This window comes from Panthera tigris, chromosome A1, assembly GCF_018350195.1.
Source record: "Panthera tigris isolate Pti1 chromosome A1, P.tigris_Pti1_mat1.1, whole genome shotgun sequence".
Lineage (NCBI taxonomy): Eukaryota > Metazoa > Chordata > Mammalia > Carnivora > Felidae > Panthera > Panthera tigris.
This window is the reverse complement of record NC_056660.1, coordinates 212,968,019-212,986,822: the sequence shown is the minus strand read 5'-3', so window position 1 is coordinate 212,986,822 and position 18,804 is coordinate 212,968,019. Positions and strand designations below refer to the sequence as shown.

The 18,804-nt window shown below is 38.0% G+C and overlaps 2 protein-coding genes across 13 annotated transcripts in view; one reads left to right on the top strand and one right to left on the bottom strand.

Moving 5' to 3' along the window:
- DROSHA (drosha ribonuclease III) overlaps positions 1-501 on the bottom strand; it is a 125,207-nt gene extending 124,706 nt beyond the window's left edge. For 2 of the 7 annotated variants that reach the window (XM_007097443.3, XM_007097446.3), the window contains exon 1: positions 366-498. The gene's annotated coding sequence lies outside the window, so the exon portion shown is untranslated. Of the gene's footprint in view, positions 1-365 lie in introns of all 7 variants that reach the window. The other 5 variants (XM_007097444.3, XM_007097445.3, XM_015544399.2 and 2 more) reach the window with 4 other exon arrangements.
- Positions 502-674: 173 nt separating this feature from the next.
- Positions 675-18,804, top strand: part of CA1H5orf22 (chromosome A1 C5orf22 homolog) — a 30,039-nt gene continuing 11,909 nt past the window's right edge. For 2 of the 6 annotated variants that reach the window (XM_042997104.1, XM_042997096.1), the window contains exons 1-8: positions 1,734-1,952; positions 2,330-2,475; positions 4,940-5,089; positions 7,486-7,915; positions 9,919-9,981; positions 10,217-10,338; positions 14,045-14,111; positions 15,905-16,044. In XM_042997104.1, coding sequence (XP_042853038.1) covers positions 1,746-1,952; positions 2,330-2,475; positions 4,940-5,089; positions 7,486-7,915; positions 9,919-9,981; positions 10,217-10,338; positions 14,045-14,111; positions 15,905-16,044 — 1,325 coding nt within the window. In that variant the 5' untranslated portion in view covers positions 1,734-1,745. Of the gene's footprint in view, positions 848-1,733; positions 1,953-2,329; positions 2,476-2,547; positions 2,862-4,463; positions 4,527-4,939; positions 5,090-7,485; positions 7,916-9,918; positions 9,982-10,216; positions 10,339-14,044; positions 14,112-15,904; positions 16,045-16,585; positions 17,188-18,804 lie in introns of those variants that run through there. The other 4 variants (XM_042997100.1, XM_007097441.3, XM_007097442.2 and 1 more) reach the window with 4 other exon arrangements.

Sequence of the window (18,804 nt, the reverse complement as noted above, 5' to 3'; positions counted from 1 at the left end):
AGGCCGGTCACCTTCGTCGAGCTCATCTGTAGTTGCGGTTTCCCCTGTTTGCATCTCCCGCCAGACTGTGAGCCCCACGAGGCAAGCGCTGGGCTCAGGGTCTCGCGGCACTCCGAGACCCCGGCAGCCCCGGGCCTGGACCACCGCCTGCGTTCCACAAATGAATGAAAGGTCTCATTTTTCATTTCTATTTGCGGGATTCGGGCCTAGGGTCGCTTTTTTGCCCTTAGCTGCAGAACTGAAGAGGGGCTGCACGACCAGAACTCAAAGGCGCCTCTCGCCCCAGCCCCGGGCTCTTAGCCCCGTTTAAACCCGGACACTCGGAAACGCTCCCTCTTCCAACACCCGCAAGTTGCCCCTTTTACCTACAAAAGGCTCTCGCGCCGCGAGGTTGCCGTCAAAGCAAAGCTAGGATTATTCTACAGCTGCCAGGACTGTAGCGCCTCCCGCGCCTCCGGAACAGGAAACCGAGGAAATTAAAAAGCAAACCGGAGAAAGCTGGACCTCTACAGAGAAAGCTTCTGGGCTGGCCACAGCGCCTTGTGCGCAGTGATTGGTCCGTCAACTAGAGCGATGGATAATTAAGCCAATAGTCTTTGTAGAACCCCTCGGCGCCCGCCCCCTGTCCTCTACATCTTCCAATAAGGAACCACAACCGGGTGAGCGCGCGTTTCCACCCGGGAGGGTCTGTGAGGCCGCAGCTCCCGCTTTCGGGAGTCCTAGCCCCGGCACTGCGGCTGGCAAGGACGCTGACAGGGAAACCATGAGCGCAGACTCTGTGGGAGAGCGCGCTCGCCTCCGGCGCTACTCCAAACTCCCAGTGTGGGTCGTGGAGGATCACCAGGAGGTGAGCCGGCGACTGCTGGGTCCTGAGGCAGAATCGCGTGAGGGCCCGGGAGGCGGCGGAGCCTCGGCATCGAAGGCCGGAGATAATCGGAATTTGTTACCCGCGCGAGTTCCATTGCTGTGGGGAAAAAAACACCAAAATGACTAACTGGGAGGAACAGGCCCTGACATTTATGGTTCGCTGAGTATGCGTCGGGCAATTCATTTGACCCTCGCGATTTGCCCAGAAATCCCACAACCAACAACTGGTGGCGTCGGGCTTCGAACCTGCGCATTCTGACTGCAGAGTCCCGTGTCCTTTACCTGCTTCTTAACGGAGGCTTCCAGCTCTCCCTGGCGTCTCCAACACAGTCCTGCCGTGTAGGTGGGAAGGTTTTAGCAAAGAATGTGGGCTGTCATCTGCGAAACGGGACTATCACCTTAGCACCCGTAGGGCCGCTGCTAGTATTGTGTGCTGGGTGTGTACATAAATCCTTCAATATGGGGTGGCCCGGGTGGCCCAGTCGGTTAAGCATCCGACTTCGGCTCAGGTCACGGTCTCGGGGGTTCAACCCCGCCTGGGGCTCTGTGCGGGCAGCGCTGAGCCTGGAGCCTGCTGCGGATTCTGCGTCTCGCTCCCTCTCTGGCCCTCCCCCGCTTGCGTTCTGTCTCTCGCTCGCTCTCTCGCGCTCTCTCTCTGTCAAAAATAAACATTAAAAAGCTTCCTTATGAATCTTCTAACACAGAGCCCTGCGTTTGTAAACACTGAAGGTGTTTTCTATTTTTTATGGCAGGGCTACTTTGGAGTAGCTAAAATGGTGCCTTTATCTGGTCTTCTGGAAGCCTATGAGGGAGGATCATGCATCTAAGACTTTTTTTTTTTTTTTTTTTAATTAGTAGACCTTGGGGATTGTCCGGATATGAAAGAGGGAAGGAGTGGGCTCCGGATTTATGGATGGAGAAAGTTAAGAGGAGAGGCGGGAAGTTGGGTTTCCCAGGACCTAGAGATAGAGTGCATGGACCTGAGCAAAAGCCAAGCGTGGGTTAAGCGGTGCTGTCCCATTTCCGGTTTAAATCTAGAGCCACAGAGCTTGACAGACTACCTAGCCCGGCTGCACCATCCTAAGGTGTGGAAAAGGCCAGGAGACCCAGGGTGGCTTGAACACACCCTTAATGCCGGAATGTGTCTTCATTACCCGGTCTTTTCCTGAGAGCCCATCTGTTTACCCGCTTCATCTTCTGAGTTTGTGTTGGGGGCAAGATGGCAGCAAGAGATGCCCATTAAGGCCTTTGGAGGTGCAACCTGGGACTTCTGAGGGAAAAAAGCTGGAGAACGTTATCTAAACCCACCTAGGACGAACAGATTTCGTATTTGCCTACCGTTTAACGATTCGGTGCGCTTCGAACTCCGGGCAGCTACGTTTAGCATGGTTTCTCAGTCTGCAGCTGAGCGGATGCTCATGATTTCAGTGCCAATTCTGAATGTGTGCGTGTGTTTTTACAGGTCCTGCCTTACATATACCGGGCCATTGGCTCAAAGCATCTTCCTGCCAGTAATATAAGTTTTGTGCATTTCGATTCACATCCAGACCTCCTTATTCCTGTGAATATGCCAGCTGACACTGTGTTTGACAAGGAAACACTTTTTGGGTAATACGTGATTTTTGTTAATGATATTTTGTTTTGTTTTGTTTTTAAGTGAACTCTGCCCCTGGTGTGGGGCTCGAACTCAAGAGCTTGAGACCAAGAGTTGCATGCTCCACCAACAGCCAGCCAGGCACCCCTGTTAGAGATCTTTTATTTGCTTGAAATACAATTTGCAGATGTGATGAACTATTAAGGGAACTAGACTTTGCCGAGCTCGTGTGTTTTCTTTTTCTTTTCTTTGCCTGTTTTATTTTAATTACACCAATTGTTGACTTTTTCATAAAGAGCCAGATATTAAATATTTTAGGCTTGCTGGCCATACAGTCTGCGTTGCAACTACTTATCTCTGCCCCTGTAGTATGAAAGCAACGGTGGACACTATGTAACAAGTGAGTGTAGCTGTGTTCCAATAGACCTTTATTTACAAAAACAGGTAGCCTGGGGCACCTGGATGGCTCAGCCCATTAAGCATCCAGTTTTCGGCATAGGTCATGATCTCCTGGTTTGTGGGTTCAAGCCCCACATTGCTGTCTGTACTAATAGCTCAGAGCCTAGATCCTGCCTCGGGTTCTGTGTCTCTCTGTCTCTCCTCCACTCATGTTCTCTTTCTCTCAAAACAAATAAACATTAAATTAATTAATTAATTAATTAAAATCTGATTTAAAAAAAAAAAATGTGGCCCAGCCAATGAAAGAAGTAGAAGAGACTTTAGATGTTACTTGAGCCAGTTCTCCCTACCCCTCCACTTAAAAAGTCTGAATACTAAGGCACAAGATAATGTGTCTTAAACACATTATTCAATAATTATATAGGCAACACATCTTTAATTTGTATATCCTTTCTTCCAGTATTGTCCTTCCAACCTCGCAATTTGTACCTCAATCCACAGGAAGGATCATACCTAATGTATCTATAAACATTAACTTATAAGCCTTTCTTTAGTAATAAAGTTCTCTGAAATTCTGCCAGTTTATGTATGCATTTTGTTAGAATGTAGTCTACTCATATCAGGTAAAAAGTTACATAGCAGTAACTTTTATTTATAATATAAAATTAAGAGATAGATGTTTACATGAATTAATTTTAGCCTACTACATTTCTTTTAGTTAACTTTTTCCAGAACCCCATTTTAGAGCACTATTTATTTTATTTATTTATTTATTTATTTATTTATGAGAGACAGAGTACAAGTGAGGGAGGGGTAGAGGGAGAAGGAGACACAGAATCCAAAGCAGGCTGCAGGCTCAGAGCTGTCAGCACAGACCCCTACGCAGGGCTTGAACCCACAAACCATGAGATCATGACCTGAGCCAGTCAGATGTTCAACCGACTGAGCCATCCAGGCGCCCCTAGAGCGCTAATTTCTAAAGAAATGTGGTAGGGCTACCATTGTTGTTAGTCTCTTTTATAAATTTAGAGATTTCATATTTTAGAAATTGAAAAAAGTTATAAGTATGCAGACTGCACAGTTGTAGAATAATTCTTAAACTTTTTAGTCTCAGGATTCCTGTATATTCCTAAAAATTACTGAGCTTTCTTCTAAGTGTAGGTTACATCTATTGACATTTACCATATTTGAAATTAAAACTGAGAAATGTTTAAAGTAATAATTCATTCAAATTAATAAACCTGTATGTGTTAGCATAAATATGATATTTTTATGAAAAATGTATTTTCTAAAGCAAAGTATCTGGGGAGAAGAATAACAATATTTAAGTTTTTTTCCCATCTCTTTAATATTTGCCTTTATAAGAGACAGCTATTTCTATCTCCTTCTGCATTCGATTTGTTGCCATATGTTGTTTTGGTGGAACTATATGAAGAAAATTTAGGAACAGTATTTTCATAGCTTTTTCAGATAATTATGAATATTCAGTACCATACCAAAACTTGACAAGTAGTGGTTCTTAAAGCTCAGTTCGAATGTGGAAATCCAACAATTCAATTTCAAGTCTGAATAACCATTGTATGTTGATCAATCTTTCTTTCAGGAAAAATGGTGTTTTCAATTCAGTCACAAGTACTTTTCCTTGAAACAACCATGGTACCTCAAAGTATGTAGCAGAAGTACTTTTTGTGCATTTCTCATTTTACTGCACAGACTATTTAAAATGTATATTCAGGATCAAGGTTTAGTAAACTAGTAAACTGGATTTTTTTTTTTTTTTTACATGAAACTGGCTTTGGGAGGGGTCAGTGGTGTTTGGTAGTGAAGAATACAGTGACTACTAGTAGAGTTGATGCTGTTGCCTTGATTAATCTCAGAACATCAGCCCACCATTGCTTTGCACTGTTAGTGCAAATGTCAGTACAATGAAAAAGGGAAATAAGCCCTTGATGTCATTACGAAAGTTGTTAAAATCTTGTTCTGGGTGAAATTACATTTGGAAAGCCCACTCATGCTTTCTATTCTTTCTTTCTATTCTTTCTATTTCTATTTCTTTCATGCTTTCTATTTCTTTTCCAGAGAATTAAGTATTGAGAATTGGATTATGCCTGCAGTTTATGCTGGCCATTTTTCTCATGTTCTATGGCTTCATCCCACGTGGGCTCAGCAAATCAGAGAGGGAAAACATCACTTTTTAGTAGGCAGAGACACTTCTACCACAACCATCAGGTAATTTCATCATATTTGTGAGTGTGAAAGGGAATGAATTCTTCTTTTATCTTACTTTGAATCCCCATAATAACTTGTAAGTTCTCTACATACAGATAGGGTCAGATTAAGCCTCAACTATTTAAATAGTTCTCAAAACACCAGGAACCAAGCTTTCATGTCTCTGGACCTTCTTCACATGTCATTTATATTTTGTTGCTAGTCAAGTTGGTTTTGAATAATATGGTCTCCATCTTCTGGAATTCGGGCTCCATTGATGACTAATTCCGTTAAATCAGTGAAATACCTTATACATATATATATTTAATGATTTATATATTTAAGGAAATGCTATTTCCTTACAATATAACTATTGTCCACTGAATTTTTTTTTTTAATGTTTATTTTTTTTTTTTTTTGAGACAGAGAGAGACACAGCATGAACGGGGGAGGGGCAGAGAGAGAGGGAGACACAGAATCCGAAGCAGGCTCCAGGCTCTGAGCCATCAGCCCAGAGCCCGACGCGGGGCTCGAACTCACGGACCGTGAGATCGTGACCTGAGCTGAAGTCGGACGCCCAACCGACTGAGCCACCCAGGCGCCCCTGTCCACTGAATTTAACAGTTAGCAGTGGAAAAGCAAAATTATCTCATTTTGGGTTTTTGTTTTGTTTTGTTTTGTTTTTTGTAAATCCAATAGCTAAAAAGTAGATTTGGAGTTTTCATTTTAGTACTATGACTAACTTTAGGTAATTAACCTAAATTAAATTACAGCATTCTCTGACTTGAGTTACATGTGCAACTATTTTTGTTGTATAAGCAGTTTAATCAATGTTTTATGTGTATTGCAATACTGTAATTATCTTTATAAATATCAACATGTTCTTGACTTTCTACATTCTCTTGTGATGAGATGAATGTGAAGGGTCCTCTATTAAAGAAGAATGCAGGGGCGCCTGGGTGGCTCAGTCAGTTAGACGTCCGACTTCAGCCCAGGTCACGATCTCGCGGTCCATGAGTTCGAGCCCTGCGTCGGGCTCTGGGCTGATGGCTCAGAGCCTGGAGCCTGCTTCTGATTCTGTGTCTCCCTCTCTCTCTGACCCTCCCTTGTTCATGCTCTGTCTCTCTCTGTCTCAAAAATAAATACACATTAAAAATAAAATTAAAAAAAAAAAAGAAGAATGCAAATTTAGTTTGGAGGATACAGGCTTTGTCTTTCTTAGGATGGCATAATTTGTAAGAAGCCTGGATATTAGCTTTATTATGTCATTAATCTTATTTTGGAAAATTAATACCTTTTTAAGTTTAAGGCTGTATAACTGGAGGAGGGGGAGTAGAAAATAAATATTGACCTTTATTTTAGTTGGATAGAGCCTGCCTCTGGAAGAAGCACTTAGTTTTGCTTTTCAAAGTATTTACTAAGGCATAAAATAGTGAAAAGCTAAGAACTTACTGAGTAGAAATCTGTAACTTGTAAAATGCATTCTGCATATGTATAACATTTTTAAGTTGCTTTTCATATTAAAATATGTTCATATAAAATTTGACAAAGCTTTGAAACACATCGGAGGGAGTTTCTGTTAACAGAAATTATTTCCAGATACAATTTTTCTCGTAAGTGATTATTTGGTTAAAGTTTCAGCTGATATGAGCTCCAAAACACTAGCTTAAAGGGGCCCCTTGGTGGCTCATTTGGTTAAGCATCCGACTTCGGCTCAGGTCATGATCTCACAGTTCATGAGTTCAAGCCCTGCGTCAGATTCTACTGACAGCTCCGAGCCTGAAGCCTGCTTCAGATTCTGTGTCTCTTTCTCTCTGTGCCCCTTCCTCACTCACGCTCTGTCTCCTCCCTCTCTTCTCTCTCAAAAATAAATATTTTTTTAAGTTAAAAAAACACACACACACTAGGTTAATTAAAGAAGATCATTTATTTCTTTCTCATATGAGAGTTTACCACATGCAGCCCAGGGCCTTTGTGGCAGTTTACCAGTTCAGCAACTCCAGTTCCTTTTATCTTTTTGCTTCATCTCTAGAGTATTGCCTTTGTCCTCATAGTCCAAGGTGGGCTTGCCACTTCCATGTTCATATGCCAGTCAGTGAGGAAAGGAGAGCAAGGTTTTATACACTTCTTTTCCATTCACAGCCTTAGGCCAGAACTTAGTCAAATGGCCACACCTGGCTGCAAGGTAGATTATGAAATCTTTACTTAACAGTCTTTACTTTGGGCAGTTGTGTGCCCAGCTAAAAATTTGGGGAATGCTATTTCTGCAAAAGAACAGGAATTACAAAAAGTAGGGATAGCTCTTAGCTTTTGTTAAATATGTTCTTTGTTATGTTTCTGAGTGCTTTGGAAATACTATATGAAATGTCAGCTAATTTGTCCATTTGTCTTTAAAATAGTTTTTTACTCTAATGCAGGGTTACAAGTACAGATCATTACTTTCTAAGTGACGGTCTTTATGTAACTGAAGACCAGCTAGAGAACCAAAAACCTTTGCAATTGGATGTGATTATGGTGAAACCTTACAAACTCTGTAACAATCAAGAAGAAAATGATGCGGTGTCTTCTGCTAAGAAGCCAAAGCTAGCACTGGAAGATGCAGAAAACACTGCCTCTACTAACTGTGACTCTTATTCAGAAGGACTGGAAAAGGACACAGTGACACAGAAGAAGGGCCAAACTTGCCTAGAGCAGTCACATCCATGCTTTTCTGAAAGCCAAGAATGCCAGACAACAGTCAGCACTGGGGAAATTCTAGAAATTTTGAGGAAAGGGGATGCATTTGTTTTGGATATTGACTTGGATTTTTTTTCAGTCAAGAATCCCTTCAAAGAAATGTTCACTCAGGTAAACAAGTGGCATTTTTAAAATGTAGATCTTGAGAATTGTATGACATTTCTCTAGATCAGGGCTCAGCAAATTTTCTGCAAGCAACCAGATATTAATTACTTTATTGGGGGTCCCATATGGTCTCTATCACACATTCTTCCTTGTTGTATTTAAACATTTTTAAATTATACATACCTTTTTTTAAATTGAAGTTTATATGTACCTTTCTTAACTTGAAGGCCATACAAAAACAGGTTGTGAGCTGTGGGTTGCAAATCCCTGCTCTAGATAGTATTTATTTTGTGTTTATTGAGGTAATACGTACATGGGTAGTTGAAAAAACTAAGAAAGAAACATCACCAGTTTCTTGGTGTATCTTTCCAGAGATATTCTATACATGTAAAGAAAGCCCTGTGTGACAGATTTTTCACTGAACAATCAGGTGCCTGATCACACATGTACTATTTGCAGCTAATGATTCAGGCCTCTAATCCGCAGGGTACCTCATCAGATCTTAAATGCAAATCACCAGACAATATTAGTATGCACAGATCTGAGATAGAACTAGGCATTTAAGAAACTGGTAAATTCATGATCCAAATGAGCATTCCTAGGTGCATTTTATGGGCACAACTGCTTTCTTCAACATTTGGGAGGTTATTCAGACCTATTTCAGTGATTCAGATCAACTGTATTTTTTCTATCCAAATTCAGTGTTTGATTATAACAACGATGTTGCACCTTACAATCATAATATGTACGTATAAGAAGCCATGGTGGTTTATCTAAGTTATTAAAGACCTCTAAGTAGGTAATGATTAAAAATAGGTAAGATTTGAGGATTTAGTATAATCTGGAACAAGAATGGGGGACCTAGAGTATTTTCCCAACTTGTAAATAAGGGAGAAAAATTGCTCTCTATTTCTTCCTGCTGTTGTATTTGGAGCCAGTGACTATAACCACAAGTTCTTAGAATTATGAAATGACCTTAGAGCTATTTAGAAAACTTGAAGAATAGGCATGTCTGAAAGCTGAAGAAACTGACTTTAGGAATTTATTTTACAAATATACTCATCAAATATTTTTAATGAAAATTTCTAAAAAGTTACATAAGGAACTTAATGGCAGGTATTCCTTTTCCAGTACTATCAGGAAACCTGGGTAGTGGAGATTTTTGTATCCTTTATACCATTTGGTACTATGGAACTTTTGGAAAAGAGCATGTAGTGTACTTTATAATTTAATAGACTTTTTTTTAATGTAGTTAAAGTCACTTGTTTACCTTTTTTAAAGAGCATGTGCAGAAGTCCAGAGTTAAGTTCTGTTTGTTGCTTCTGCTTATTGCTTCTTGGGAAAGTTACTTAACCTTTCTGACCCACAGTTCAAGTATAAAATCAAAATAATCACACCCAAGTCACAGGATTATTACAGTGAGGGTAGTGGCACAACACTGTGCTTTGTGAACTTCAGCTCTTGCATATAATTTCTTCTCAACAATACTCCTAAATGGGATTTTGGAGCCAGATATACCCATGTATAATGGGGCTATTTAGTGTGCTGAATGAAGAGAGACACTCTCCTGCAAAGTCAGTGCTTAGAAAGTATCCTTCTTCCATTGTAACTGCCTCCCCTATCACCTTTAAATTTCAGGGTTCTCTTTTGCAGCTAGGGAAAGGGCTGCAAAGTGAACATGGAACGTTCTTTTGTTATTCAGGACATGTATATTTCCTGTAAATAGCGAAAATCTGTTTAGATCCTAGGATGTACCAATTTGTAGAGTAGAATATTATTAAAAATCTTTCATATCAAGTCTTTTCCATAGCTATTTCATACATTCTTGTCAGTATAGAAATGACAGTGTTTATAACGATATCTGAACTATACATTTGCTGGATTTTCACAGACTGATTTTTAAATAATTATCTATCTTCCTAATATCACAGCCATTTTTACTTAAAGAATATCATCAAAAAAATTAGGTTTTTTTCCCCTACTATATGGGTTTTTGTTTTGTTTTCCAGGAAGAATACAAAATCTTACAAGAGTTGTACCAATTTAAAAAGCCTGATACCAACCTGACAGAGGTATCCTTCATTTATTTCTTTTGTGTTTTGTCTGTTACATATCTAATAATATCTTATAGCCCGTTAGAGTGCTCTCGGACATCTCACCAGAATCTTTGTGTGTTTATTGGGTAAACCCATGGTTAGTACTTACAAGTCATGGTTTAACTAATTGAACTGATATTTTCATTGTAATGGAATTTCACTTGTTTTTTCAAAGAAAAATTATAATCTTGGCTTTTCAATGTACTTAAAGGAAGATTTGGTAGATTGTGTTGATACTCGAATTCATCAGTTAGAAGATTTAGAAGCTGCTTTTGCTGATTTGTGTGATGGTGATGATGAAGAAACGGTACAGAAATGGGCTTCAAACCCTGGGTAAGACCTTGAAACATTTTTTACCCAACTTTATTTCAGTCCTAGATATATTGTTAAGTTTGCTAGATAAATTACTTTTTAAAAATTAGTATTAAATGCCAACACAAGGATGCTGGCTGGCTCAGTTTGTAGAGCATGTGATGCTTGATCTCAGGGTTGTGAGTTGGAGCCCCACATTGGGTGTAGTGCTTACTTAAAAATAGTATCTTAAAAAAAAAAATGCCAACACAAATTTACTAGCAATAGCTAGCCTTTACTAGGTGCTATCTATATGCCCAGTTGTAAGATTTTTTTCTTGCATTTATCTCATTTATTCCTTCTAATAATCTTAAGACTTTGTGTTCATTTTATAGGTGAGGAAGCTAAGACACAGAGGTTTAAGTTGCTCTGAGTCCCATAGTAAGTGGGTATGCTTTTAATCATTGTGCAGTAGCTGCCCCATAAGATGTGGTGCTGGGTCTTACAGAAGATTAATGATTTGTAAGACAGCCCCCATTCAAAGGAGAGTAAGAAAAAAAAAAAATTAACCTATCAATAAAAAAGTAAATTACTAGATTGGTAAATTAAAATGTGAAAATTTGCTTCCTTTTAAGGATAACCCAATATGAGTACAAGGTCAAAACTGCCCATCATATGAGGAAGCACGATTTGAAAGCTGGATTCTTCATCAGGTCATCTATTTGGCCAATTGTCTCAGCATTAACATTACCTTGAAAACATGAAGAGAAAGTTCTTTTCGTGTGATCATTTGTCGATTTATAGGGTGGGGTGAAGAGTGCCTTTAGTGTTAAAAAGCAAGTTTGAAAGAATGTTGACATAAATAGTGTAGTTACTTTTCTTGGAACTAATTCTATTTTTTTCTAGTGAAGTGTAGTTGACGTACAATATTATATTAGTCTCAGGTATACAACATAATGAATCGACAATTCGATATATTCTATAGTGCTCACCACAATAAATGTGGTTACCACCTGTTACTATACAATATTATTATACCATTGACTGTATTCCCTATGCTTTAGTTTTTATTCCTGTGACTTATTTTTATAACTGGAAATTTGGACCTCTTAATCCCCTTCACCTGTTTCACCTGTCTCCCCACCCCCTCTGGCAGCCACTGGTTCTCTGTATTTATGAGTCTGTTTCTGTTTTTGTTTGTTCATTTGTCCTGCTTTAGATTGCACAAGTGAAATCATGTGGTACTTATCAAACTTACTTCACTGAGCATGATACTCTAGGTTCATCCATGTTGTCATAAATGTCAAGATTTCATTCTTTTTTATGTCTAGGTAATATTCCATTGTATACATAGACATGTGTATGTGCATATATCTGTGTTACGTTTTCTTTATTCATTTGTCTGTCGATGGACACTTGGGTTGCTTTCATATCTTGACTATAACAAATAATACTGCAGTAACAATAGGAGTGGATATATCTTTTCAAATTAGTGTTTCTGTTTTCTTTGAATAAATACCAAGTAGTGGAATTACTGGATCATATGGTATTTCTATTTTTAATTTTTTGAGGAACCTCCATACTATTTTCCATAGTGGCTGTACCAGTTTACATTTTTACAGACAGTGCACAAAGGCTTCCTTTTCTCCACATCCTCACCGACGCTTGTTCTTTTCTTGTTCTTTGATACTAGCCATTCTGACTTATGTGAGGTAATTTCTTACTGTGGTGTTGGTTTGCATTTCCTTAATGATTAGTGATGTTGAGTCTTTGAAATAATTCTTTAAATCATATAGACTCAACAAAAAGCCTGAAAACTAAAATGGAACCATCAGACATCAACTTTTTTGTCCCCATGAGCATAGGAAGACCAGAACCAGCTTATTTTCAAATTGATCTCTCACAAACAGATTATTCTCCACAGTGTAAATGTAAGAAATCAGTCATAAGATACCAACATAAATTAGAAAGTTAGAATCATAGTACTTTGGGCCACTAAGGCTTATTATGTCATTGTTATTGGTAATAATTCATCAGATTTCTAGAAGAATACATAGGAAACTGGAATAGAGGTTGCCTCTGGAGAGAGGAATTGTATGGCTAATTCAAAATATTAGCCCATTGAATATGGCTATTCAAAATATTCAGTGTAATTTTTGTTTCAAATATTGAGAAACCTCCCTGAAATACAAACATTATAAAACTTTATTATCTCTAAAAAAAGAGTAGTATGGAATAAAAACCATAATTGTATTCATCACATCAATAAATATTGTCCAGGCGCTTTAACATCAGTTAATGCTCTTCTTCTTCAGTATAGGGAACTCATTCAAAAAATGATTCCCTCCTTCTTGAAATTATGATGGAAGAGGGAGATCTAGAAATATCTCACAGAACATGATTCTTCCTAGAAACATTGAAAAGTACCTACTATTTTGTGAATTTGTGATGTCTCAAGCCGAGTTTAAAACTTAAAATAGCATGAAAACCTTGGAGTCCTGGATCTAGCCTATAGATGGGGCCACTTTCACTGAAACCCACTGTGCCTGGTAAGCATGCCCAGTTAACTCTTCAGCACCTGCAGAGTTCTGTCACAGAGTTGAAGAAACAATGAGGCTACAACAGAAATGAGTCCAGACCATGATTGGAATGGAGGGAAAATAGAATAGCACAAAGGAAAAGTGGGTGAGACAGCAAGAAGAATCTCCCCAAATTTACCATGCCCCTGAAGAGCCAGACCCTCAGCATGAAGGAGTCTTCACTGTTCCTTAAGAAGTACCTAAAGTAGATGGAAACCAATTTGACAATAAATTTCATATTAAAAAAATAATAATAAATGGGCAGGGGTTCCTACCCTCAGAAAGAAAAAAAAAAAAGAATTAAATAAAGTAGGTGATTAGGGTCTAGAAGACCAGAAAGTTTTTTCATAAAAAGAGAGTAACAGAATGAGTGGATAGATAGGTCTCCATGACCCCCTCTTGCTTTCTTTTTTCCCTCCTAGCAGTTGCATAGATATTGATGGGGAAGACGAAATACTAGAAACATCAGTCAGGACTCCCAAAGAGTTCTATTTAAATTTAATAATGGGCACCTGGTTGGCTCAGTTGGTTAAAAGTCCGACTTCTGCTCAGGTCATGATCTCGTGGTTCACGAGTTCAAGCCCCATGTCAAGCTTTGTGCCGACAGCTCAGAGCCTGGAGCCTGCTTCAGATTCTATCTCCATTTCTCTCTGCCTCTCCCCCGCTTGCTTGCGTGCACTCTCTCAAAAATAAAAAGCATCAAAAATAAATAATAAATAAAATTTAAATGACTTAAAGGCACTAGTGTTAGTATACTAAATGGTATAGAACTTTCCCAGGTGTAATTGTGTATGTCAGTAAATATATTCTTAATTTTTTTTTGAACTTCTGGGTAACTTTTTCAACACCATGTGCTCAAGGCACTTAGTTTTCTTATTGATCAAAATAATTTTAAATCACAATAGAGCTTCTATTTTTAAAAAAGAGGAAAATCTCAGTTTCTTGAGTGTTAATTTTCAACGTTTAACACAATGTATACTTTTTTAAGTAAGAAAAAACATTTATTTCTTAATATTTTAAGATGATATTTGAATGTCTTTATCTTTCATTTCTCAATTATGTGAAATGTATTGTTAAAGATATACCTTAAATGTTACGTATCTATCATTTGCTTCTGTAATTTTAGTTGAGGTGGTGTGATGTTTAATTGAGGGGTGGCTTTTTTCCAGAATGGAATCACTAATTCCACTTGTACAGAGTTTGAAAAAACGGATGGAAGTACCAGACTATGAAATGGTAAATATATTGCAGTATAAAATTGACCCTTTAGAAAGACATTTTTCTGGGTAGAAAAAGTACTTTTTATTTAAGTGGTTTGCTTTTATTTGTGTACCAGGGAAGTGTAAATGAATTCTTTTTAAAAAATGAGAAGAAATGAAAAAATACACACTTCTTAGAAGTCAGAACATTGGAAAAGTTTTCCAAAAAAATAAGCTTTCTAAAGTTGTCCCTTCTTTATTGATTCATTTTTATACTCCCTTCCTCCTTCTTTCTTTCCTCCCTCTAAAAACTTTCCTGATTATAAAAACCAAGCAGGAAGATAAAAGAAGGTGTTCTGACAAGTACATCTCAGCCGTATCAGCTGTATTGCTGACTTTGTTTGCCAACAGTGACCTGAAAGCTATGGCAAAAGTGAATACTTCTAATGATAATTTCTTTTATTTGTATATCATTTTTCAGTATTTGAGGCATAAAATTTCCTATTTGAAGTGCAAGTGCCTTTTCTCAGATTTTGTGCTAAAACTAAGACCTCTAAGTCTTCTTCTTTTACTCCTGCTGCTGCTTTTACTTCCAATAAATTGTTTTGTTCTAGTGTTTTATTTAGTTATGGAATACAATTAAACCACCTTACTTGAACTGAAGTTTATGTATTGATTTAATGCCAACTTTATAAGAATAAAAAATATTAGCAAAAGAATATTTTGCTTAAATTGGAGCTAGTCCAAACGCCTTAGTCCACCCCTTTTTTCATGGCAGTTATTAAGAGTGATAGAGTTAGAAGATCCTTAGGATTTAAAAATGTTTTGAGTTCACATGACATTATTGAATGTGTCTTCATGCAGGTCTGCTATAATCATTATATTACATCTGGATTTTCCACTGGTTGGGAGTGGTTTGTACATTGTTTGTTGAAAGACAGAAGGGATGGCATGGGCTTGGTTGCAGATAATGTAATCAAATATGATGTGCCTATAGCTGCAGGGTTAGAACACTAAGTGTTTTGATCAGTTCAGTAGAAAAGAACATTCATATCATTTTACTACGTGGATTGTTCCTAGTTAAATTTTTGATGTGTATTCAGAACCTCCAATAAAATATCAGATTAATGGTTTTTTTCCATGCTTTGCACTTATATACAGTAGGCAAAACAGTGACATACTTGAGTTCCAGTTTTCAAAACTTCAAGCAAAGGTTATAAAATGTTAGCCTGTGAGCCACTTCTAGCTTTCAGGCACAGTTTAGTGCTATGAGACTGGAACATCAGTCATTTACATTTAAGACACATAAATGGATGTCAGTACTATTTGATTGTACATAAAGGGTATATAAGGAACTGGTGACAGGAGGAAAACTCTCCCTTGTATCCTCTTAAAACTTTGAATATAGCACTACATGCATGTATTTTAAAAATAAAATAATATGTTGAAAGAAAAGGTAAAACCAGAATATTATGTACAATTTTATATCAGCTTTTAGAATCTAGGTGTAATAGATAATTTGCTAGATAATATGAATTGTCAAAATAGACTCAAGTAAAGACAGAAACTGAATTAATCCATAATTATAAAATAAAAAAAATAGTTAAGGAGTTATTCCTACAAAAGGCATCAGGCCCAAACAAATGTACAGGCCAGTTCTTTCAAAACTTGAGAGAATAGGTAACTTCTGTGACACAGAAGCTGTTAAGGAAAAAACAATCCCAGTCCACAATATTATTAAAAAATGTATCAGCAAGTCCTCTAATGGTTAAAGAATTTTCTAAAAACAATAAAGCCTTATAGTGTAATTCTTAATTTTCTTATTTTCAGGTTCACCAGGCTGGTCTAACCTGTGATTATTCAGAACTTCCTCACCATATCAGCACAGAACAAGAAATTGAGTATCTTATTCAGTCTGTATATTATTTACTGAAAAATTTACCAAAACCTACTCTCGTGACAATTGCAAGGTAAGTGTGGTAGCCTGAATAGTGGTACGCCAAAGATGTTCACATCCTAATCTCCAGAACCTGCGGATATGTAACCTTCTATAGGAAAAGGGACCTTGCAGTTGTAATTAACTCAAGGATCTTGAAATGAGAATACCTTGGATTATCCAGTGGACCAGTGTGATCACAGTGGTCCTTTTAAGAGGGTCAGAATTCGAGAAATTGGAAGATGCTAGGCTACTGGCTTAGAAGGTGGAGGATAGGGCCTCAGGCTAAGGAATGCAGACAGCCTCCAGAAACTGGAAAGACAAACATTCTCCCCTAGAACCTAGAGAAGAATGCAGCCCTGCTAGCCCCTCTATTTTAGGACTTCTCATCTCCAACAAGACTGTAAGGTAGTAATTTTGTGTTGCTTTAAGCTGCTAAATTTGTGGCAATTTGTTACAGCTGCCATAAGAAATTAATACGGTTTCCACAGGTTAATCTAATGATTACTATTACTAACCAATTTTTTACCTACTCAGCTCAAAATTCAGATGTTGTATTTTCTCTTTCCTCTTAGTGATGGTTGGCAAAAAACATACAATTCTTATTATCTTGTCTTTGAAGTTGGTGATACTATTCAGATGAACACAGGAATTCCTATTTCTTTGTCCTACAAATGAATATTTAGCTGCTGCCATTTTTTAAATTTGAACATAATTGCTGAATAGTTACAACAATTTAATGAAACTTTTCTGTGTTCATCTTTGGGCTGGTTTTGTATGGAACTATGAGGTTAGTACTTTATATATTTTATGACAAATATTTTGTAACATCCTTTTACCATCCTGAAATGAAATTCATAGCTGATCTAACCTACATAGTTCATTCAGGCTGCATTAACAAAAATACCATAGACCAGGTGGCTTATAAACAAGAGAAATCCATTTCTCACAGTCCTGGAGGCTGGGTGGTCTAAGATAAAGTTACTAACAGATTCAGTGTGGTAAAGACCTGCTTCCTGGTTCACAGCCATCTTCTCCCTGTAAACCTCATGAAGGAGGTCTCTAGGGTCTCTTATAACAGCACTAACCTCATTCATGAGGGGTCCACCCTTGTTATCTAATCAAAATATGATGACATTGAGGATTGGATTCAATATACGAATTTGGGGGGGACACAAACATTTATTCTATAGCAATAATATACCTGTACACATAATTTAAACATATGTTTATATGTGTGTACACACAAGAAAATCCTAACATAAAAGAAATAAAAGTAATTGATAAAATAATATGTATTAAAATGCCACACAAGACTAGCATCTTTACAAGGAGTCTCGAAATGTAACAGTTACAAATGCAGACAGATAATCACGTGATGTATTGGCCAAATACCCTAACAGCACTGCCATAGTGACATGTTTGTTTTTTTTTTTAAGTTTATTTATTTGTTTTGAGAGAGGGAGAGAGAATCCCAAGCAGGCTCTGCACTGTGAGCACAGAGCCTGATGTGGAGCTCAGTCTCAAGAACTGTGAGATCATGACCTGAGCTGAAATCAAGAGTCAGATGCTTAACTGACAGTCACCCAGGTGCCCCATGTGACATGTTTTTTCTGGTCATAACAATTTCCTGGTAAAGTTCTAAACTTAAAGTCCAATCTTCCCTCAATATACAGAGTAGTTGCATTCTTGGGAAATATAGTTTATATTTAATTCATTTTCAAAAATACTTTGTTCATATGTAAAAGAGTATTAAATTCTAGGCTCAAAAAATTAAAAATGGTTTTCACTTATGTGAGTGCTCCATGAACTTTGGAAAAAAGTATGTAGGACACAGGACAAGTATTCATATTCACATTCATAGTGCAGGACTGTCCTGCATGTTGCAAGCATTTTAGCAGCCCTGTCCTCTCACCTTGGCCCTTCGGTTGTCATTGTGACAATCAAAAATGCACCAACAGATTTCCAAAACTACATCTTGGGGGTAGTTTCCATCAAGAACTACTCTAACTGTTTTAAAGAAGCCAGAAAGCTTTGACTGATTGAGGCTTATAAATTAAACTTTTATATATGATACTTTCTTGAAGTAGGTCTTTATCCATATGTATATATTAGGTAGTATTTAATAATTTTAATCGCTCTGTCTTATTTATTGTGTGTTAAATATTTACATCTAGTCTCAAAAATAACCTGATCACCAGAGAATAGAATGAGTTTATCAGAAGTCTCACAGATTATGTCTCACAGATTATTTAGGTCTAAAATACTTGTGACAAGGACTAGATAACTAATTCCATTTCCTTCTTTTCTTTTTAAGTTTTTGTGTTTTTTTTAAATGTTTTTTATTTATTTTTGAGAGAGACAGAGCATGAGCGGGGAGGGGCAGAGAGAGAGGGAGACACAGGATCCCAAGCAGGCTCCAGGCTTTGAGTTGTCAGCACAGAGCTAAAGGCGGAGCTCAAACTCACGAGCAGTGAGATCATGACCTGACCCAAAGTTGGACATTTAACCAATTGAGCCACACAGTCACCCCTTTTTAAGTTGTTTTTAATTTTTATTTATTTTGAGAAAGAGAGAGAGTGGGGCGGGGGGGGAGGGAAAGAGAGAATCTCAAGCAGGCTACACACTGTCAGCTCAGAGCCCAGTTCAGAGCTCAATCCCACAGCCGGGAGATCATGACCTGATCTGAAATCAAGAGTTGGACACTTAACTGACTGAGCCGTCCAGACACCCCTCCATTTCCTTCCATAAAGATTTCTATGCCACTCTTTCCAATCCATCCTCCTCAAATGGC